Source organism: Cherax quadricarinatus, chromosome 84 (genome assembly GCF_038502225.1).
Source record: "Cherax quadricarinatus isolate ZL_2023a chromosome 84, ASM3850222v1, whole genome shotgun sequence".
Taxonomy (NCBI): domain Eukaryota; kingdom Metazoa; phylum Arthropoda; class Malacostraca; order Decapoda; family Parastacidae; genus Cherax; species Cherax quadricarinatus.
Genome location: NC_091375.1, coordinates 7,588,482 through 7,612,256, shown reverse-complemented (window position 1 = coordinate 7,612,256; position 23,775 = coordinate 7,588,482). Strand labels below are relative to the sequence as shown.

General features: G+C 38.8%; 1 protein-coding gene across 3 annotated transcripts; it reads right to left on the bottom strand.

Moving 5' to 3' along the window:
• Positions 1–1,600: 1,600 nt before the first annotated feature.
• LOC128704276 (serine/threonine-protein phosphatase PGAM5, mitochondrial) lies at positions 1,601–23,471 on the bottom strand. Of its 3 annotated transcripts, none has more exons than XM_053799385.2 (6): positions 23,260–23,471; positions 18,241–18,587; positions 16,467–16,657; positions 13,303–13,520; positions 7,859–7,989; positions 1,601–2,357 (listed from the first exon to the last, which is right to left on the bottom strand). In XM_053799385.2, exons 2-6 carry the CDS (start codon positions 18,399–18,401, stop codon positions 2,207–2,209), a joined length of 852 nt encoding a protein of 283 aa, XP_053655360.1. In that variant the 5' UTR covers positions 18,402–18,587; positions 23,260–23,471; the 3' UTR covers positions 1,601–2,206. The 3 variants fall into 3 exon arrangements, with proteins under 3 accessions (XP_053655360.1, XP_053655361.1, XP_053655359.1); XM_053799386.2 differs by having other exon boundaries at positions 7,859–7,992; positions 16,467–16,654; XM_053799384.2 differs by having other exon boundaries at positions 7,859–7,992; positions 23,260–23,470.
• Positions 23,472–23,775: the final 304 nt, after the last annotated feature.

The following is a 23,775-nucleotide window of genomic DNA, read 5'->3' as shown; positions in this document are numbered from 1 at the left end:
GTGAGCGCTAAACCCGTAGGGATTATAGAGCGCCTGTGGGGGGGGGGAATCAAAGGTATTCAGACAATTTATGGAACTGGAGCACAGATCCAATTCCCTATATCAAGAGCCCCTCACCAGCATCAAGGAACTTCCCCAGAGGGGCAGGAGGTTCCTTAATGCCAATCATGGGCTCTTCATCTAAGAAATTGGACCTGTGCTCCCCTTCCTTGGATTAAGCCTGAATGCCTTCCATTTCCCCAGGTGCTGTATGACCCCTACAGGTTTAGCACTCCTCTAAGAGTGTAATAGTAATAATTCATCTCTAATTTTCTGACTACCAGCCACAGGGTGATTATGGGGGTACGTAAATATATCAAGTTAACTTCTTCTAAGGAGCCACTGAATGAGTCAAGTGCAAATAAATTAACAGCAGTCATGACTTATAAGCATCTGAGAGTTAAATTCATGGGGAGGGGCACTATAACCATAGTGATGACAGCACCTGGGAGAAATGGGAGGTAATCAGGGTTAGTCCTACAACTTTCAGCTTGAGCTGTAATAAATAACCCAAAGTCTACCAGAAGACCTGGATGGTGTAGATATATTACTTAAGAGTGGCACTACAAGAAGCTGCTGAGGTGGTAATCTCCCATACAATACAAGTGGTTTTATAATGATTTGCAGGACCATAAACATGGAATCAGTATTCACCAGAAGTCATACAACCAGCATACAACTGTGGTAAAATGTCACTCAAGAAAATTTATTAATTTTACTTGGGGAAGCACTAAGCCCATAGGGGTCATATAGTGCCTGCAGAATGCAAGGTATTCAGGTTTGATCCAAGGGAGTTCAGGTCCAATCCCTTGGATCAAGAGTCCCTTTCCAGCATTAAGGAACCTTCCTTGTGGGAGTACAGACCTCCAGATACCAGTGCATGAATAATGCTGTTTCTGATTTACATAATAACCTGCCAAAAGAAATTAAATCCCATATATTGCAGTTGGTGAATGATGTTAAATTAATGAGGAAGATGACAGAGGTTCCAGCAAGACGAATAGACTGCAAATGTGGATGGGAAAGTGATCGTTTGAATTCATTTCAGACAACTGCACAGCAATATAAAGAAAAGGAGGGAAAAAAATGACCAAACAACTTATCAACTAGGAGGATGTACTACAATGTGCACAGAGAAAGATCTGTGAATAAGCATTGCAGAGTATATCACCAGAAGTATATATAAATCATATAACTTCAGTATCATATGTAAAACTAAAAACTACTATCAGGAACCTGCACAAACACTTGACAAAATGTGTATTAGGGCCATCTTGAAGTGTGTAGTGATAGCATATTATTATTATTACTCTCATCACAAGTGCTAAACCTTTGAGGGTTATTCAGTATTGCAAGGCAAGGGTGAAAATGATGGTAGAGAGAGGGTGGTGGTGTTGAGGGAAGGTCATCATCTGAAAGACTGGAGGGTCATAGTTGATGTAGCAAAATCTGTATCGGTTAAGAGATCACCTTGCATGTTGTGGATGATGGCTGGACCGTCAGTGAGGAGGATGGCTGCAACAAGCATGTCAGAGAGGTGGTGATATAATAAACAAAGGAAGGCATACAAATATTTAATCCTAGACAAGTACATGTTAAGCAAACATGTAAACCAGTGTAGCCGCACCAGTACTGATACCATGCGCAAGTTTGTAACACTATCAAAGGTTATATTATAAAATATCTATAAGCATGTAATCTCTTTAAAAAAAATTATCTTAAAGCAACAAAAGTAGCCATGGAAACCATACAAACATCTATATTTTTGTATACTATTCTGTAGTTGGTAAACAAATGTGTGTATTTGGGTACATCACTCCATCTGTTATTCACAAATGGTTGTACAATTAATTACCAATCTAATGTAATTCACATTTTTCATTAAATTTAATTAAGCTGCTTATTTATAGCATTAAAAACCTTGACATAGTTGTACAAATTGGTCCTGAGTCAAGTGGTAAATAATTACAACAAACTTGAAACATGAATTAAAAAGTCTTCCCCACCTTGCTTAAACTAGCAAGGTTAACACATCCATCATCAGTAAAATGACTACACAAATTGAAATATTGATCACATGTAAATAATATACATTTTATATGCCTCGACAAGAAATAACTTATTAACCAATATTGAAGATTTATGACACTTTTAAAGGAAATGTTTATCATGAGCGGGAGAGTTTCTCGGGAGGCATGTAGCCACATTCACCTAGATGCCACATTCCAACCCGACCATCAGGACGAACCACAATGTGCGTCATGCTGCCATTGTGCAGAGTCATGCGTAACCAGGCTTCAGGGGGAAGCTGCAATGCTCTGCAAATGCAATAAATTAATAATGACAATCTTTCAAAATTACAAGAAATATCATTACAATAATGGTATATAAGGCTGACAAGATAAGGAATCAGCCACATACAGAGATGTCATAGCTCTGCTGGAAGTCCCCTCAAGGAAGGTTCCTTGATGTTGGTGAGGGGCTCTTGATTTAGGGAATTGGATCTGTGCTCCAGTTCCCCGAATTAAGCTTGAATGCCTTCCACATCCCCCCCCCAGGCGCTGTATAATCCTCCGGGTTTAGCGCTTCCCCCTTGATTATAATAATAATAATCTGCTGGAAGTCCAAACCCCTCGCCCACAACAGCATTTACAACCCAAGCTTCACACCCATATAAGAGTGTTGGTACTACTATACTTTCATACATTCCCTTCTTTGCCTCCATAGATAACATTTTTTGCCTCCACATATACCTCAATGCACCACTCACCTTTTTTCCTTCATCAATTCTATGATTAACCTCGTCCTTCATAAATCCATCCGCTGACGCGTCAACTCCCAAATATCTGAAAACACTCACTTCTTCCATACTCCTCCTCCCCAATTTGATATCCAATTTTTCTTTATCTAAATCATTTGATACCCTCATCACCTTACTCTTTTCTATGTTCACTTTCGACTTTCTACCTTTACACACACTCCCAAACTCGTCCACTTACCTTAGCAATTTTTCTTTAGAATCTCCCATAAGCACAGTATCGTCAGCAAAAAGTAACTGTGTCAATTCCCATTTTGTATTTGACTCCCCATAATTTAATCCTACCCCTCTCCTGAACACCCTAGTACAGTGGACCCCCGGTATTCGATATTAATCCGTTCCTGAGAGCTCATCGAATACCGATAATATCGAAAACCGAATCAATTTTCCTCATAAGAAATAATGGAAATCAAATTAATCCGTGCAAGACACCCAAAAGTATGAAAAAAAAAATTTTTACTACATGAAATATTAAGTTTAATGCAATAGAATAATTACAATAATAATAAAATAATTGACACTTACCTTTAATGAAGATCTGGTGATGATTGATGGGATGGGAGGAGGGGAGAGGTGTTAGGACTTGAGGTAGCAAGTCCTTTTCTGGGGTTACTTCCCTTCTTCTTTTAATGCCACTAGGACCACCTTGAGAGTCACTGGACCTCTGTCGCACAACAAATCTGTCCATAGAGCTCTGTACCTCCCGTTCCTTTACAATTTGTCTAAAATGGGCCACAACATTGTCATTGTAATAGTCACCAGCACAGCTTGCAATAGCTGTGTTAGGGTGATTTTCATCCATAAAGGTTTGCACTTCAACCCACTGTGCACACATTTCCTTAATTTTTGAAGTAGGCACAATGGATTCCACAACTGGCATAGGCTTCTCAGGGTTAGCCCCAAACCCTTCAAAATCTTTCTTAATTTCCATACTAATTCTCACCCTTTTTACCACAGGGTTGGTGCTAGAAGCTTTCTTGGGGCCCATGGTGACTTATTTTGCAGAAACAAGCACCAAACACAGTGATAATATGGATAATATGGAATGTACCGAATGTATCCTTAGATGCACGCACACTGGCTGGCTTGTAAACACTGGCACACACGGGGCAGTTCAGGCCACACATGGACAGGTCTTGTACGAATCGTATTGAATACCGGGTTTTCAATCAAATACCAAGGAAAATTTTTTGCGATATAATGCATCGAATACTGGATTTATCGAATACCGATGCCATCGAATACAAGGGGTCCACTGTATTTACTTCTTTTACCACCCCATCTATAAATATATTAAACAACCATGGTGACATTACACATCCCTGTCTAAGACCTACGTACTTTTACAGGGAAGTAGTCTTCCTCTCTTCTACACACCCTAACCTTATCTAAATACTGTTCACATATATGCTTCAATGTAAACACTTGATCTACACATCCCCTACCCACTCTAAAACCTCCTTGCTCATCCGCAATCCTACATTCTGTCTCGCCTCTAATTCTTTCAATAATAACCCTACCGTACACTTTTCCTGGTATACTCAGTAAACTTATTCCTCTATAATTTTTACAATCTCTCTTGTCCCCCTTCCCTTTATATAAAGGGACTATACATACTCTCTACCAATCTCTAGGTACCTTCCCCTCTTTCATACATTTTTTTTTTTTCAACAAGTCGGCCGTCTCCCACCGAGGCAGGGTGACCCAAAAAAAAGAAAGAAAATCCCCAAAAAGAAAATACTTTCATCATCATTCAACACTTTCACCACACTCGCACATTATCACTGTTTTTGCAGAGGTGCTCAGAATACAACAGTTTAGAAGCATACACATATAAAGATACACAACATATCCCTCCAAACTGCCAATATCCCAAACCCCTCCTTTAAAGTGCAGGCATTGTACTTCCCATTTCCAGGACTCAAGTCCGACTATATGAAAATAACCGGTTTCCCTGAATCCCTTCACTAAATATTACCCTGCTCACACTCCAGCAGATCGTCAGGTCCCAAGTACCATTCGTCTCCATTCACTCCTATCTAACACGCTCACGCACGCTTGCTGGAAGTCCAAGCCCCTTGCCCACAAAACCTCCTTTACCCCCTCTCTCCAACCCTTTCGAGGACGACCCCTACCCCGCCTTCCTTCCCCTATAGATTTATATGCTTTCCATGTCATTCTACTTTGATCCATTCTCTCTAAATAACCAAACCACCTCAACAACCCCTCTTCTGCCCTCTGACTAATACTTTTATTAACTCCACACCTTTTCCTAATTTCCACACTCCGAATTTTCTGCATAATATTTACATCACACATTGCCCTTAAACAGGACATCTCCACTGCCTCCAACCGTCTCCTCGCTGCTGCATTTACCACCCAAGCTTCACACCCATATAAGAGTGTTGGTACTACTATACTACTTTCATACATTCCCTTCTTTGCCTCCATAGATAACGTTTTTTGACTCCACATATACCTCAACGCACCACTCACCTTTTTTCCCTCATCAATTCTATGATTAACCTCATCCTTCATAAATCCATCCGCCGACACGTCAACTCCCAAGTATCTGAAAACATTCACTTCTTCCATACTCCTCCTCCCCAATTTGATATCCAATTTTTCTTTATCTAAATCATTTGACACCCTCATCACCTTACTCTTTTCTATGTTCACTTTCAACTTTCTACCTTTACACACATTCCCAAACTCATCCACTAACCTTTGCAATTTTTCTTTAGAATCTCCCATAAGCACAGTATCATCAGCAAAAAGTAACTGTGTCAATTCCCATTTTGAATTTGATTCCCCAAAATTTAATCCCACCCCTCTCCTGAACACCCTAGCATTTACTTCCTTTACAACCCCATCTATAAATATATTAAACAACCATGGTGACATTACACATCCCTGTCTAAGACCTACTTTTACCGGGAAGTAGTCTCCCTCTCTTCTACACACCCTAACCTGAGCCTCACTATCCTCATAAAAGCTCTTTACAGCGATTAATAACTTACCACCTATTCCATATACTTGCAACATCTGCCATATTGCTCCTCTATCCACTCTATCATACATTTATTAAACAAAAATACCAACCACTCCAACACTACATCCCCCCCCAGCTTTTAACATTTCTGTCATGATCTCGTCAGTTCCAGCTGCTTTACCCCCTTTCATTCTATGTAATGCCTCATGCACCTCCCCACACTCGCATCCTGCTCTTCTTCACTCCTAAAAGATGGTATACCTTCCTGGCCAGTGCATGAAATTACCACCTCCCTTTCTTCGTCGACATTTAAAAGTTCCTCAAAATATTCTCGCCATCTACCCAATACCTCCATCTCCCCATCTACTAACTTCCCTACTCTGTTTTTAACTGACAAATCCATTCGTTCCCTAGGCTTTCTTAACTTGTTTAACTCCAAAATTTTTTCTTATTTTCATTAAAATTTCTTGATAGTACCTCTCCCACTCTATCATCTGCTCTGCTTTTGCACTCTCTCACCACTCTCTTCACCTTTCTTCTACTCTCCATATACTCTACTCTTCTTATAATGCTTCTGCTTTGTCAAAACCTCTCATAAGCTACCTTTTTCTCTATTATCACCCCCTTTACTTCATCATTCCACCATTCACTCCTCTTTCCTCCTGCACCCACCCTCCTATAACCACAAACTTCTGCCCCACATTCTAAAAATGCATTTTTAAATGTATTCCAACCCTCTTCAACTTCCCCACCACTAATACTTGCACGAGCCCACCTTTCTGCCAATAGTTGCTTATATCTCACCCGAACTTCCTCCTCTCTTAGTTTGTACACTTTCACCTCCCTCTTACTTCTTGTTGCCATTTTCCTCTTGTCCCATCTACCTCTTACTCTAACTGTAGCTACAACTAAATAATGATCCGCTATACCAGTTGCCCCTCTATAAACGTGTACATCCTGGAGCCTACCCATCAACCTTTTATCCACCAACACATAATCTAACAAACTACTTTCATTACGTGCTATATCATACGTTAAAATATTTGTAGTCTTAATGTAAGGTGAGAGATGAGTAAACTATATAAAAGTGAATAAACAAGAGAGAGAGAGAGAGAGAGAATGAGCAAATGAGAGAGGACAGAGCCACGGAGTATGTAAACAAACAGACGAACACGTCTGCTTTTGGTTCATACATATTCATTCCCATGTCTGTGAATCTTATACCATAATACAAACACGTTACATTGTGTACAAGTTGTCCCCACATTGGTAAAGTAGAATAAATAAAGAGCAACACTCCCATTCTCATGTAACACACCACTTTTAGAAGGAATAGTGCTCTGAGTGAAGGCATACGAAAGGAATAATTTTCTAAAGTTACTCCCAGTAATACTATTGTGTAACATTTTCTTTGGTGTTGAACTTGAGAAAACATTATTCTTTCCGACAGTCCAACAAGACGACTGGAAAAACATTTCACATTTGCTAATTTATTCTACTGTGGGTGTATTTATCATATTTATATGTTACGTAGCATGTTTGTTATACATGTATAATTTTGAAAAACTATCATAGATGGATTAATCAAAATGTCTATAATTATCAAAAAGAAGCTCTAAGCCTACAAGGGTCATACAGTGCAGCCGGGCAGGGAAGGTTGCAAGGGTAATGGGTAACAACAGGGAGAGGGATGATTATTAGGTCATGCAGTGCAGTGGGGCAGTGGATAGTGCAGGGGTGGAGAGTAGCCAGAGATTGAGGTAAAAAGGGCCGTGAGGAGTACTAGAGGCATCATCATCAGAGTTTACACAGTAAATCAGTTGCTGTCAAAAAGTCAGTAAGAGAGAGTCTGGCTTAAAGGAGGGTCCATCAGCAAGAAGGGAAGGTAAAGTAAGGGCCGTAGAGCGGTAAGTATTTTAACTGTTGTATTTTCAGAAATATACCTTATCCTAATTTGTATTTGAAAGGTCAGTGTAATACCTAATATGCCACCAGCAATAATGACTAACCTGCAGACAAAATATCGGATGACATTAGCATGACACACAAATACTTCGTAGCTATCCTTCTCCTGGGAAGTGGGAGCACGATGGACATACTTCCTGAAGGCTGCTTCAATGCGAGCACCATCGGCATAAAACTTCTGAGGAAAATAATAATGACAAATACTGCTGTACAACAACAAGAGGTCTGTGTAACAAAGAAAAACACAATAACCAAAATACACAAAAGGCCACAAAAACCGAAAGACCAAAATACACAAAAGGCCACAAAAACCAAAAGGCTACATAAACCAAAAAGATACAAAAACAAAAAACACATAAAAACAAGACACAAAAACAAAAATAAAAAACACAAAAGAAACAAAAATAAAAAAACACAAAAGAAACAAAACAAACACAAACACAAAAATGCACAAACAAAAAATACACAAAAACAAAAACACACAAAAACTAAATGGACAAACAAATATACATACAAAAATAAATACAAAAACAAAAGCACAAAAATAAAATGCACAAAAAAAAAAAAAAAAAAAAAAAAAAAAAAAAACCCACAAAAATAAAAATGCACAAGGAAAAACACACAGACAAAAATACAAACAAAAATGCATAAACAAAAGCACACAAACAAAAATGCACATGTTGAATAGGGTTCAATCACGGATTAGGGAATAAACACACACGATGGGTGGCTGGACTAGGACTGCCCTATCGTGTCCGGAGGGCAACGGCGGCATTCAAACATCATGTTAGGTCAGCAGTGAGTCATAACAGTCAGTGATATAACAATCAGTGATTCATACAGGGAGGTGAACCAGTAATGGTTACTATGACTACAGTAGTACGCAGTACTAACATGCTGTGGATAACTACACAAGTATATCACATAGGGAATCAGTAACACTGTTGACACACAAACAAAAAACACAAAAAAACTAAAAACAAATGAAAATGCAAAAAACAAAAACAAAAGTACACAAAAAATACACACACACACACACAAAAAAAAATACACATGCACTACCCATGTTAACTGCTGTAAATATCATTGCACAAATGATGATCTAGTAGGAAAGTTGCAACTGAGAAGCAGATATTGTATAAATCAATATTTGAAGTTATAATAATATCAATCTCCACGGTTAAGTGGAGAAGACTCCTTCCTCTGTGAGTCATGCTTGTGGTAAGAGGCGATTAAAATGCTGGGAGCAAGGAGCTAGTAACCCCTTCTGCTGTGCACATTACTAAATGCAAAAAAGAAGAAAAACATTACGAAAGTTTTCTTCTTTGGGTCACCCTGTCTTGGTGAGAGATGGTGGTGCATAGAAAAAACAAGTGTCAATATAGGCTGACCATCACTAATTCGGCATCATCGGGACCTGTAGGGTGCGGGATTAGTGATTTTGATGGATTACAGAGTGGTTACATTAGAATACACTTAACCCAACGGTGATATTTACCCATTGGTGATTTCACCCACTTTACGCCCTATTTTTGACCCATTCCATTATTCCAGTTTACCAAACTCATAGCTATTTCACTAGTATTCCTTCTATTCTGTCAACTGAATGCAAGAAACTGCCCATTTACCTATTTTAACTACCTAATAAAATGGTCAGAAATTGGTCATTTGGCCAATTTCACAAAAATTTCAAGAGATGCCAATTTCAAAATAGGGTCCAGAATATACAATGCGGACATTCCTAGCACTAAAATAACATTTTCTCTGTTTATTAGTCACATCTCCATGCCCCTCTTATATTACGCTTGCTTTCAGCTTTGAATTTTTATTCACACAAAAAATAGGAGACTTACTGTTAAGTGGCTTACTCCACTATTGTAATAATTGTATAAATAATGTCAACCCAATCGTGACTGCGTATTAGACTGGCCAGTTGAACATGTACTGAACAGTGACATCATCTGTTTACTCTTGAACATTGGCAAAAATTTAACATTTCCGCTACTCTGAGTCCAATTTCAAGGTACTTTTCGTGATGAAACCAATCAAAATCATATCTATTTCTGTAGTGTATCTTCCATTCTATCAAATTGAGACCAAAAAAAAAAAAGAATACTACCATAAGTTATAGTGTTGCAAAACATTATGAAAAGTATAATTCAAAGTAGATCATTGGGGCCCGAAATGTTTTAATAATGTAAAAACGTTGATTAAGATGTATAAACTTTGCATGAATGAAACATCACTGGGAACACACAAGGAAGAATTAGCAGAAAGATCTATTGAGAGTTAGAAGGCTTAACCATCTAGCCGTATTTGGTTGGAACAGAGGAGAATGATCTGAAGAACATGATATGCTGTTAGAATGAAAGTTGGGTTATATCTCTGAAGGGACTCAGTGAGGATGGTGATGAAGTACAGTTGGCCCTCCGTATCTGTGGGTTCCGCATCTGCGGATTCAACCAACTGTCGATCAAAATTTATGGAAAAAATATAGAAAAATGACAAAAAAAAAAATCTTACAGATCAATAGAGCTTGTTTTTCTGAATTGAACAAGAGCGAGATTTGATAACTTATGATGTGATAAAGTTGGTGAAAAAATTATCAGTAATCAGCAACACTAGTATAAAAGTGCTAGTGATATTTACATTTTACAATTTACTGATGTTAAGACGTGACTGTTTTTCTGTTATTTAATTGTTTTTAATGTTTAACACTATACAGACTAGTTTCTTATATTAGACGTGTTTCAAGGTGGTTTAGCACTTCAAACAATGCTTCACTTAGAATAATCAGTATAGTAGAACCCCCGTAGCTGCGGGGATATGTTTCAAGCACCTGCCACAGATACTGAAACCAACATACAAGTCGTTTTTCATTTACATACTTACCTATTACCTAGGTAGTAGGTTGGTAGACAGCAACCGCCCAGGGAGGTACTACCGTCCTGCCAAGTGAGTGTAAAATGGAAATCTGTAATTGTTTTACATGATGGTAGGATTGCTGGTGTCTTTTTTCCGTCTCATAAACATGCAAGATTTCAGGTACGTCTTGCTACTTCTACTTACACTTAGGTCACACTACACATACATGTACAAGCATATACAGTGGACCCCCGCATAATGATCACCTCCGAATGCGACCAATTATGTAAGTGTATTTATGAACATTAAAATGGTATAAAATACCGACAGGTTGTTAGGTAAGACACATATGCAACAGTTAGGTATCTTTATTTTGAAACGTTTCGCCTACACAGTAGGCTTCTTCAGTCGAGTACAGAAAAGTTGATAGAAGCAGAAGATACTTGAAGACGATGTAATCAGTCCATCACCCTTAAAGTTTTGAGGTGGTCAGTCCCTCAGTCTGCAGAAGAGCATTGTTCCATAGAATGAAACAACATATTGTTTCATTCTATGGAACAATGCTCTTCTGCAGACTGAGGGACTGACCACCTCAAAACTTTAAGGGTGATGGACTGATTACATCGTCTTCAAGTATCTTCTGCTTCTATCAACTTTTCTGTACTCGACTGAAGAAGCCTACTGTGTAGGCGAAACGTTTCAAAATAAAGATACCTAACTGTTGCATATGTGTCTTACCTAACAAGTGTATTTATGTAAGTGCATTTGTACGTGTATGTTTGGGGGTCTGAAATGGACTAATCTACTTCACAATATTCCTTATGGGAACAAATTCGGTCAGTACTGGCACCTGAACATACTTCTGGATTGAAAAAATATCGTTAACCGGGGGTCCACTGTATATACACACCCGTCTGGGTTTTCTTCTCTTTCCTTTCTAGTTCTTGTTTATTTCCTCTTATCTCCATGGGGAAGTGGAACAGAATTCTTCCTCCGTAAGCCATGCGTGTTGTAAGAGGCGACTAAAATGCCAGGAGCAAGAGGCTAGTAACCCCTTCTCCTGTATAAATTACTAAATTTTAAAAGCGAAACTTTCGTTTTTCTTTTTTGGGCCACCCTGCCTCAGTGGGATACGACTGGTTTGTTGAAAGAAAGAAGAAAGACTTACCTATTATAGTTTAGTTGATAAATTACACACAGTATGTCAAGAATTATCACTTTTTCATTGATGGAAAGCATTTCATGGTATCTCTTAGGCTTTAAAGAACTGTCACCCTCACTACTTTTGAACTACTGTGCCAATATTAAGCAATTTATGGCTTATTTTTGGGCCATGCTAAACAGCAGAAACTGGACCCATGGACATGGGTAAATATACATCATGTCTGACTAAATCTCTTCAAAAATTCAGTGTACATAAGACTGCCCAAAATCTGGAATTCTCTGCCTGAAATCTCCAAAACCGCAGACTCTACCACCATTTTCAAAACTACCATTAAAAAACACCTTCTCTCCCTAACATAACCCAACATCAGCTATGTGAAAACTACACATGCTATTTTCAATATCCTGAACACATCCGTAACAAAACAGACTTACTCTCATTATCTGTAATTCTCTCAGTTTTATACTTATACTCACCCAAATGACTGTAAACATAAAATTTCTAATTTAGTTACTGCCTAATTAATTTTAAGTTAGTCCTGAAATACTCTTGCTAATATAGGAGCTTTTGATTATAGAAGCAGTGCATCATGACGAGATAAAACCACACCCATTACTAAATTATACTAATTGTAATACTGTTACATGTTTTTTGCTACCTCACTGTTATCAATCTTATTAATGATAAACTTTTATAATAATGAGAGATAACAAATATTAAAATGTACTGTTCCATAACCTGTGTCAATACAGAGCAGACAGTAAGAATTAGGCTTAGTCTGCCAGGAATCCCTAGGCATGCTAATTGCTTTCTTTGTACTTAATATTTTGTAATATGTAAGCCACACATTGTAAGCTTTGCAGAGAAATAATCATTTTCATTTTCATAGTGTATTTTGTGGCTGAATTCCATTGTTAGTATCATGAAAGTGTAATAAATTTGGAATGAATAAAACAGTTAAATGGTTAAATTGTCAAAGCAATCCCTCAAAGGCTGTTTTAAAGATTTAAAGTAGTATACGGGAGGTTGTGCATAGGTTATATGCAAATACTACGACATTTTGTATACGGTACTTGAGCACCCAAGGATTTTCGTATCCATGGGGAGTCCTGGAACCAATATCCCCATGCATACCAGAGACGACTGTAATTCAATGATCAACACTAAATTTAATATACAGCCCCCCCTTTTGGAGAGGAAATTTTGAGTGATGATGGTGCATGGGTAGAAAATGTTTTTCTAATTACTGTCAAATATAGTATATTATTGTAGAGTATTCTTTTTTTTAACACTGTGGCCATCTCCTACTGAGGTAGGGCAACTCAAAAAAGAGGAAACACTTTCACCTTCAATCATTCAATCTTGCTAGACATCATAGTTCGGATGACCCTCTGAACTGCAACTTCCCCACCTCTCCTTCAGAGTGCAGGCACCCTGAACTTAATAACAGCAACATACGTGCATTTCTGGCTTCCAGCTTCCAATGGGTGGTTCAGGTGGAACAGGTGCCCCCTCTCGTAGCAGGTCACAGTGTTCAACCTCTTCTACATTGTCCAGCCTCTCAATGATTATCCTTGCTGTTTCTGCAGCCCTGGTCATCGTAGAATAGACAATACGCGAGTATGGCAAGTTAAGTTGCTTGAGTCGATCCCCCGTCAGTGATGCCTGCTCACGACCTGTAAAATGGGGTTGAAGGATGTTACGAAGTGACTGACATAAAGATGGAGAAAAGGCGTAGTTACGAAATCATGGAAATCAGAAATACTATTTCATAACCTCAATGCTGGTCCTTCATGCTGCACAAGCCACGTGTATCACTTCAATACACAGAAGAGAATGATTATAACTAAACAAAAGCATACTAGATTTACATTAAATTTGTGCCCCACACAGTGGATCAAACACTGGCAGGAAAACTTGGAAAGAAGGATTTAAGAGAAGGATGGGAAAGGGATACTGTGTAAGAAAGGGATATAAGGAAGGGGGAAAGAGGATGTACACATATCCACTTGCACTTCCCTATTTATGTTCATGAGTGAGCTCTAGCTATTGGGCCATGCTTCTTAATCATAAATGGATTATGGTGATGCATCCCAGGGTGTGTGCCTCCACATCCCCTAGTACACTCCACACCCTCATCCAGTACACTCCACTCCCTCATCCACTAGTACACTCCACACCCACATCCCCTAGTACATTCTCACACCCACATCCCCTAGTACACTCCACACCCACATCCCCTAGTACACTCTACACCCACATCCCCTAGTACACTCAACACCCTCATCCACTAGTATACTACACATCCTCATCCACTAGTACACTCCACACCCTCATCCATTAGTACACTCCACTCCCTCATCCACAAGTACACTATACACAGGCTGCTATGTATGATAATCTATGTAACTGTATTTATGTGTACCTTAACCCTTTGAGAGTTTCGGCCGTACTAGTACGGCTTACGACCCAAGGTTTTTGACGTACTAGTACGCCTAAATTCTAGCGCCCTCAAATCTAGTGGGAGAAAGCTGGTAGGCATACATATGAAAGAATGGGTCTATGTGGTCAGTGTGCGCAGTATACAAAAAATCCTGCAGCACACAGTGCATAATGAGAAAAAAAAAGACTATGTTTTTGGAATAAAACAGCGACTTTGCACTGTATTTTCAGATGGTTACCTGGAGGTTATTCCGGGGATCAACGCCCCCGCGGCCCGGTCCATGACCAGGCCTCCCGATGGATCAGGGCCTGATCAACTAGGCTGTTACTGCTGGCCGCACGCAGTCCAACGTACGAGCCACAGCCCGGCTGATCCGGCACTGACTTTAGGTATCTGTCCAGCTCTCTCTTGAAGGCAGCCAGGGGTTATTTATTGTTGTATTCTAGTTTTCTTGGTCTCATTTTATAGAATGGAAGACATATTACAGAAATTGAGATGATTTTGACTGGTTTTACAATGAAAAGTACCTTGAAATTGAGCTCAAAGTAACAGAAATGTTCGATTTTTACCAAAGTTCAAAAGTAAACAAGTCATGCCAAGCAACCAATATGTGTCAACTGGTGAGTCTAATATTCTTTCACAAGTGCGCTGATATTATTTATACCATTTCTACACTAATGCAGCAGTCTGCATAACAGTAAATCTTCTATTTTTTGTAAGAATAAAAATTGAAAGTGGAAAACCAAAGAAATATAAGAGGGGCCTGGGGATGTGACTAACAAACAAAGGAAATGTTATTTTAGTGCCAGGAATGTCTTTCTTGTTTATTCTGGACCCTATTTCGAAATTGGCATCTTTTGAAATTTGTGTGAAATTGGCAAAATTGCTAAATTCTGACCACTGTATTGGACAGTTGAAATCAGTAAATGGGTGGTTTCTTGTACTCATTCAATAGAAAAAATAGAGTTCTAGAGAAATAGTCATGATTTTTGTCGACAAGTACACTGGAATTGGCTGAAAATAGGGCTCAAAGTGGGCAAAATTGCCAAGGCGTAAACATCGTCGAGACCGCTAACTTCGCGAGCATAATTCCCTAAGTTTTCCATCAAATTTCATACTTTTGGTGTCAATATGACCAGGAAAAGATTCTCTATCTTTTCATAAGAAAAATAATTTTTTTTTTTAATTTGGCCGACCCTGAGAACAAGTCTTGGAGAGGGCCTGTCGACCCTCAAAGGGTTAATACACTTACTTACCCTTAGATGCCATCATAAAAGAAAGATGACAAGAATGTAGACAAACAGACAAACACACCATGTAACCCCTTCACAATAAACAAGGTATGTCAATGGTAATAATAATAATAATAATAATAATAATAATAATAATAATAATAATAATAATAATAATAATAATAATAATAATAATAATAATACAGCCTCTTCTCACTTAGTGATGTACTCGTTTATTGACGTCTAGGACTTTCGGCGGGCTCTCTGACCAGTATTCATACCTAAATAATTTATATTAGAGCTGATTTCCTCTATTCTGTTTATTACAATATACAGTACACTACTGTATAAACATTTAAAAATATACCAGAAATGTTATAAATAGTGCAAAGGTAACATAAACACAATATCTGAAATATCTGTAAGTGCACACTCCTCACTTATCAACCAGTTTGCTTACCGATCTACTTGTAGGAACAGAACTCAGTCTTTAGGTGAGGAATGCCCATACATTAATGATATTTTTTCACTCCAGAAGTATGTTCAGGTGCCAGTACTGACCGAATTTGTTCCCATAAGGAATATAGTGAAGTAGATTAGTCCATTTCAGACCCCCAAACATACACGTACAAACGCACTTACATAATTGGTCGCATTCAGAGGTGATCGTTATGCGGGGGTCCACTGTATACTGTATTCAATCTTTAACCTTCACTATGTCCATATTATGTAAAAAAGTACATAAAAGTGATGAACTTTAATGTACAAGCTGAGCTATGATGAAGTATAGTAAAGTATCATACACCAGCATTAATTAACCTTCACCATAAGCTCACATCATCATCACACGAAATGCAGTATTACATTCCATTTTTAAATCACACTAAGTTCATATCAAAAGATGACAGTCTTCAAAACCCCAGGCAAGATGATAAACAATCACTTACCTAACTGTGTAAGGTATCGCTCCGAGTCTGAGACACCCTCCAGGTTGTACTGTCCGTGACGTATAAATATCAAGTGACGAGAGGCTGAAGGTTTAACCTTCTCCACGCGGTCCTCAAAGTTACCATTAACAATGTTATTGTTAATGTCATTTTTTGGATTACGTGGCTTCACTAAACTATGAGCTTCTCTTCTGAAAGAAAATAATGTTTGCAAATGTACTGCTTCAAGAAATAATGTTGTCTAATAGAACCAAAAAATTTTAACCAAGTCAACAAAATTCAATTAAACAAGTCCAATAGGTGTAAGGGACTTAAACTTACAGCAGACATGTGTGAGTGTTAGATAGGAGTGGAGATGAATAGTTTTTGGGACTTGATGAGCTGTTGGAATGTGAGCAGAGTAATATTTTGTGATGAGATTCAGGGAGACTGGTTAGCTAGACTTGAGTCCTGGAGGTGGGAATTACAATGCCTGGACTTTAGAGGGGTTTGGAATATGTGCTGTTTAGAAGGACATATAAAGTATCATATCTGTGCACCTGTGGCAAGACAGTGATAGTGTGAATGATGGTGAAAGTTTTTCTTTTTTGGGTCACCCTACCTTCTCCAGGTGCATACAAACTTATTATGACCCACTTTTCGGATCTGACCCTTATTTTAATCCACATAATCCTTGAAATTATACATTTATATTCCCTCTTCTCCTTCCATAACTGATCCTTCAATATTACTGGTTAACACAAGTACATTTATATGTATTATGTACTTCTTGAATAACTTTGTATCGATACACTATGTAAATGTTAATGTTCCATCACTAACTCAATTTAAGTCATAATAAACGACTGTAAGTGAATAAACAGAAAGAGGGAAAGGGGAATCAAACTGGAAAAGCACTGGACCTGCCAATACTAGGGTCACAGTTCAATCCATCCCATCTATCTGTCTCTATCCCTGTTCTATTAATCCTATATTAGTTCCAGCTGGCCTACAATGCTTTGCATAACCTGGTCTTTCCACATATACAATTAAATGTCATCAAACTGTGTAAACATTATGTATAATTTGGAAATAAGTACAGGTCGGCCATCACTAATCCGGCATCACTGGGACCTGTAGTGTGCCGGATTAGTGAGTTTGCCAAATTACAGAGTGGTTAAGTTAGAATACACTTAACTAACCTATCAAGAGACTCTTTCTGCTACATCTTCCTCATTTTCATCACTGCTTTCTACTTCACTGGCTTGCTGCTGTGGATTTACAAACATCTGCACAGTTTGAGTCAGTATAATGATGAAATCTGAGTAAGTATAATGATTTAAATCAGTATAATGATGAAATCTGAAATTATGCTAGCCAAAATTAATGCCGGATTACTGATGGAACCAGATAATTGATTGCCAGATTAGTGACCGCTGACCTGTATTTATATATTAATTTAAACTGACAATGGTTCAGCCACAATATTGGCACTTTTATTTCCCAGTGGTAATAATTACATTTTATGAACAACATAGTGGTTTTCTAAACTGAACATTTTCTAAAATGAACATTAACAAAATTATTGTTTACAGTAAATATAATAACTAATCCCAACATTACACTCCCTGTTCCTACAGCTAGAAATGGATAATGATGAATAAGACATGTGTTGCACGAGTCTTATTAATTAACTTGTCAGTAACGCACATCATTTATAATAGCACGTATAGGTAATACCTCTATGTCACAGTATTATGGGGAAAGCAATAGCTTTATAAAATAACCTACCAACCTATCCCAGTTCCAGTCCCATTTAACTGATGGGGTGTAGCCTGTAGTCCACGATGCCTGAGCTGTCCTTCTCCTCTCATCACTGCTGACAACATAGCCCACAATGGCACCTCCTGCTGCAGCTGCCAGTATACTCATGCGACCCAGTTTCTTCACCCACATCCTCCAGGTGGTCAGGTGTTCACTCTCAGATCATCAAGTGCTTCCAGATAACTTGTTCAACAGTGTAATATATGAACTAATGATGAATTAATCAGCAGCTGAGAGTTTTGTCACTGTTTTCACTGCACAGTTGTTTGTTTCACATTTTGTATTATTACACTAAGACTTCTCATCCACCATTTAAACCTGTAAAGAAAAAGAACATCTAACATCATTTACTATACAAGTAAACAGCACTCCACTTACCTTCACAGTATTGATTTTGTAAAATATTATACAACAGTGTTAAAGACTTTTATGTAAAAGTCGGTAATAAACTTACAGTACAGTACTGTACTTTAAGCCAAGGGCCTCCAAACTTTTCACTACGAGAGCCACATCGTATATTTTACACATTTTTGCAGGCAAAAGAAAAAGTCAGTCATAAATAAATATAAATAAATGAACAAATTTAAATGAATGAATGTAATCAGCATGATACGATTCAGAGTAAAAGCAAAATACAACAATTATAAAGAAACAATACTATGCTTACACTGAGAAATGATATATGTATAATGAGTAAAAATGTCAAACATAAGCCAATGCCCTGAGAGTATAATTAATTGAAGAATTGAGACACTTATGCAACATATGGGAATCTTTATTGAAGAAACTTTTCACCACACAGTGGCTTCATCAAAAGCCACTGTGTGGCGAAACGTTTTCTTCAATAAAGATTCCCATATGTTGCATAAGTGTCTCAATTCTTCAACTTGTCAGTTTTCAAACCATTCATCAGAGTATAATTAATTACTGAACTGCAGATGAGAAAAGCTGGCACAAGATTAATTTGCCCAATCCATATACTCATCCTTGTTAGTAGTAATAGTAATTGTTTTTCATTTCAATAATTATAACAGCTATTCTCTATTTACCTATTATTAAATATACACTTAAATTCTCCATTAGTCTTATGAATGCAGATATCGATCCAGATATTAATCTTTTGTTTTATTTATTTATTTATTTATTTATTTATAAATTTTAGCATACATACAGAGGTACAAAAAAAATACAGGTAAGAGCAGCATGCCAAAGGCACTTATATGCATAGCATTACGGGCTGGCTTAAAATTAACTTAAGATTAAAGGGCATTATTTACATTGTGGTCCTTCAATCTTGTTCCCCAGGATGAGACCCACACCAGTTGACTAACAACCAGGTACCTACTTGCTTACTAGATAAATGGACAGTAGGTGTAAGGAAACACATCCAGTGTTTCCACCCAGCCAGGGATCAAACCACAGACACTCAAGTGTGTGAAGCAAGAGTGTTGCCTATCAAGCAATTTTAACAATTTTATATATTAGGATTAGGCTATGTGGGCTCCTAATGGGGCTTCAGAATACAAAAAGGTTTACTTAACTAATCACAACATAACCAAACCTTGCCTAACTAACTAAATGTACCCTAACCAAAGTTAATTTTAACTAATCATAATATATAACCATAATATATAACCATAATATATAACCATAATATATAACCATAAGGGGGATTACCAACAGACCCCTGGCAGTCTTCAAGCTGGCACTGGACAAGCACCTAAAGTCAGTTCCTGATCAGCCGGGCTGTGGCTCGTACGTTGGTTTGCGTGCAGCCAGCAGCAACAGCCTGGTTGATCAGGCGCTGATCCACCAGGAGGCCTGGTCACAGACCGGGCCGCGGGGGCGTTGATCCCCGAAACTCTCTCCAGGTAAACTCCAGGTTAACTAAACCTAACCTAACCTTCAACTAAATGTAACCTAATGTAACCTAAGGCTGACTAAACATAACTTTGCCATACCAAAGCCCATGGCCTGGTTTACCCGGACCTGGAGTTTACCTGGAGAGAGTTCCGGGGGTCAACGCCCCCGCGGCCCGGTCTGTGATCAGGCCTCCTGGTGGATCAGAGCCTGATCAACCAGGTTGTTACTGCTGGCTACATGCAAACCAACGTACGAGCCACAGCCCGGCTGATCAGGAACCGACTTTAGGTGCTTGTCCAGTGCCAGCTTGAAGACTGCCAGGGGTCTGTTGGTAATCCCCCTTATGTATGCTGGGAGGCAGTTGAACAGTCTCGGGCCCCTGACACTTATTGTATGGTCTCTTAACGTGCTAGTGACATGTTAAGTTCTCGCTTCACACACTGAGTATCCATGGTTCAAACCCCGGCAAGGGTGGAAACATTGGGCGTGCTGTCCCTGTTCACCTAGCAAGCAAGTAGGTACCAGGATGTTATTTGCCTGGTGTGGGTGGCATCCTGGGGGACAAGATTGAGGACCACAATAGATATAAGACAGACAGTCCCTCGATGATGCACTGACTTTCTTGGGTTATCCTGGGTGGATAACCCTTCACAGGGTTAAAAATTCAAATGAAATCTTATCTTACGGTAACCTAAACCAATTCTAACTACTAACCTTAACCAAACATAAGAACATAAGAAAGAAGGAACACTGCAACAGGCCTACTGACCCATGTGGAGCAGGTCCATGTTTCCCCCCCGGATTATCCCAATGACCCACCCAGCCTGGTCATCTCCACTCAAGGATGGAGCACTGCACTAGACCCAGCAGCACAAGCTAGTCAGGTCAACTCACACCCACCCACACCCACTCATGTACTTATCTAACCTATTTTTAAAACTACACAACGTTTTAGCCTCAATAACTGTACTCGGGAGTTTGTTCCACTCATCCACAACTCTATTACCAAACCAGTGCTTTCCTATATCCTTCCTAGCCTGCCATTAACTAGATGTAACCTAACCTAACATTAGCTAAATGTTATCTAACCTAATGTTAACTATATATAACCTAACCTAATGTTAACTATATGTAACCTAACCTAATGTTAACTATATGTAACCTAACCTAATGTTAACTATATGTAACCTAACCTAATGTTAACTATATGTAACCTAACCTAACATTAGCTAAATGTAACCTAACCTAACATTAGGCAAATGTAACCCAACCTAACATTAGGTAAATGTAACCTAACCTAACATTAGGTAAATGTAACCTAACCTAACATTAGGTAAATGTAACCTAACATTAGGTAAATGTAACCTAACCTAATATTAGGTAAATGTAACCTAACCTAACATTTGCTAAATGTAACCTAACCTAACATAAAACAAATATAACCTAACCTAACATTAGCTAAATGTAACTTAACCTAACATTAACCAAATGTAACCTAACATTAGCTAAATGTAACCTAATCCATTTTCGTTATCTCCCCAAATGAAAATTTGTGCGAGAAACTGATTATTCCATGATATACATACTGGACATAAGTTGTATGTATTGAAATGTTAACTAAAGCATATCCATGATAATAATAACTATGTATATCCATGATAATAATAACTGTGACTTGACGCCCTACCTATACATTATTATTATTATATTCGTGGGGAAGTGCTAAACTCATATGGGCACATTACCACAACACAAGACACAGATCTCTTTTTGATATACCTCGTGTCCATATCACACTGAAAATTCTATGCACATAAAGGGCCCCAAAATATGGAATTCATTATCAGAAGATATTAAAGTAACCCAGTCTGAAAATCAATTCAGGACTACTCAAAAGCCACTTAATCACCCTAGACTAAACACTAATACTCAGTACACACATACTCATTATGTTCTCCCACATCATAACTTCAACAATCACTTTGAACCTTTTATCCATTGTTGACAGGAATATAATTGAATCATTGTTTTCACATTATTATTATTATTACAATCAAGGGGGAAGCGCTAAACCCGGAGGATTATACAGCGCCTGGGGGGGGATGTGGAAGGCATTCAGGCTTAATTTGGGGAACTGGAGCACAGATCCAATTCCCTAAATCAAGAGCCCCTCACCAACATCAAGGAACCTTCCTTGAGGGGATTGTTTTCACAAAAAGCATTTTTTTTGAATAGATGAATTTATCTTTTATCTTATACAAATTTTGATTCACTTATAATTAATAATCAACTGTTCAACTATGATTATTATTATTATAATAAAAAAGAAGCGCTAAACCACAAGGGTTATACAGCTGTTCAACTATGAAATAATTACTGTCCTACTGTACAACTATGATATACTCCTCAGTGTTAAGTAGTCTGTAAGCCATTAATGTTAAGTTGGCCCATAATGTCTAGGCATAATAGAGGCTCTCCTTGCATTGCAACCCACTATTGTAAATATAAAATCTCAATGTACTGTTTGCAAAGACATAAAATAAATAAATAAATAAGCGACACAACAGCACTTGATCAACGGGAGGAAATCAGGTTCAATCCATAGACAAGATCTCTCCACTTCCTCGGATCATGACCACCGGGCATCAAGGGCACCAGGGGAACTTGGGACATCAAGGATACCAGGGAAACCAGAGGCACCGGGGTGACCAGGAGTATCAAGGACATCAGGGGCATCAAGGGTACCAGGGGTATAAAGGACAGCAGGGACATCACGGACACCATCTATATCAAAGGCACAGGGACCAAGGGCATCACGGACATCAGGGGCAGCAGGGACATCAAGAGCAGCAGGGCCATCAAGGGCAGCAGGGTCATCAAGGGCAGCAGGGCCATCAAGGGCAGCAGGGCCATCAAGGGCAGCAGGGCCATCAAGGACAGCAGGGCATCAATGGCAGCAGGAACATCAAGAGCAGCAGGAACATCAAGGGCAGCAGGAACATTAAGGGCAGCAGGGGCATCAAGGGCAGCAAGGGCATCAAGGGCACCAGGGACATCAGTGGAAAATATAACAGACTGAACTTCCTACTTGGGTACCATGAACGCCAGCGTGTGAACCATCACTCACCTCTAACATGTGAAGAATATAAGCTTAATGGTGCTGGTTTTGCTCCCTCCTCCTTCCTCCGTGTTCTTGAAGGACCTGGTCTTCCTTCCTTCTTGTTATCTACCCTCACAGGTGCCACAATGTGTCTTACACACCAAGTTTAGTGAAAATCATCCACTGTGTGGGTGTGAGGCGGCTACCACTGCCATCTATCTTGTCAACCACACGTTATAACACCCCAGGGATACTCCACCACACGTTATAACACCCCAGGGATACTCCACCACACGTTATAACACCCCAGGGATACTCCACCACACGTTATAACACCCCAGGGATACTCCACCACACGTTATAACACCCCAGGGATACTCCACCACACGTTATAACACCCCAGGGATACTCCACCACACGTTATAACACCCCAGGGATACTCCACCACACGTTATAACACCCCAGGGATACTCCACCACACGTTATAACACCTCAGGGATACTCCACTACACGTTATAACACCCCAGGGATACTCCACCACAC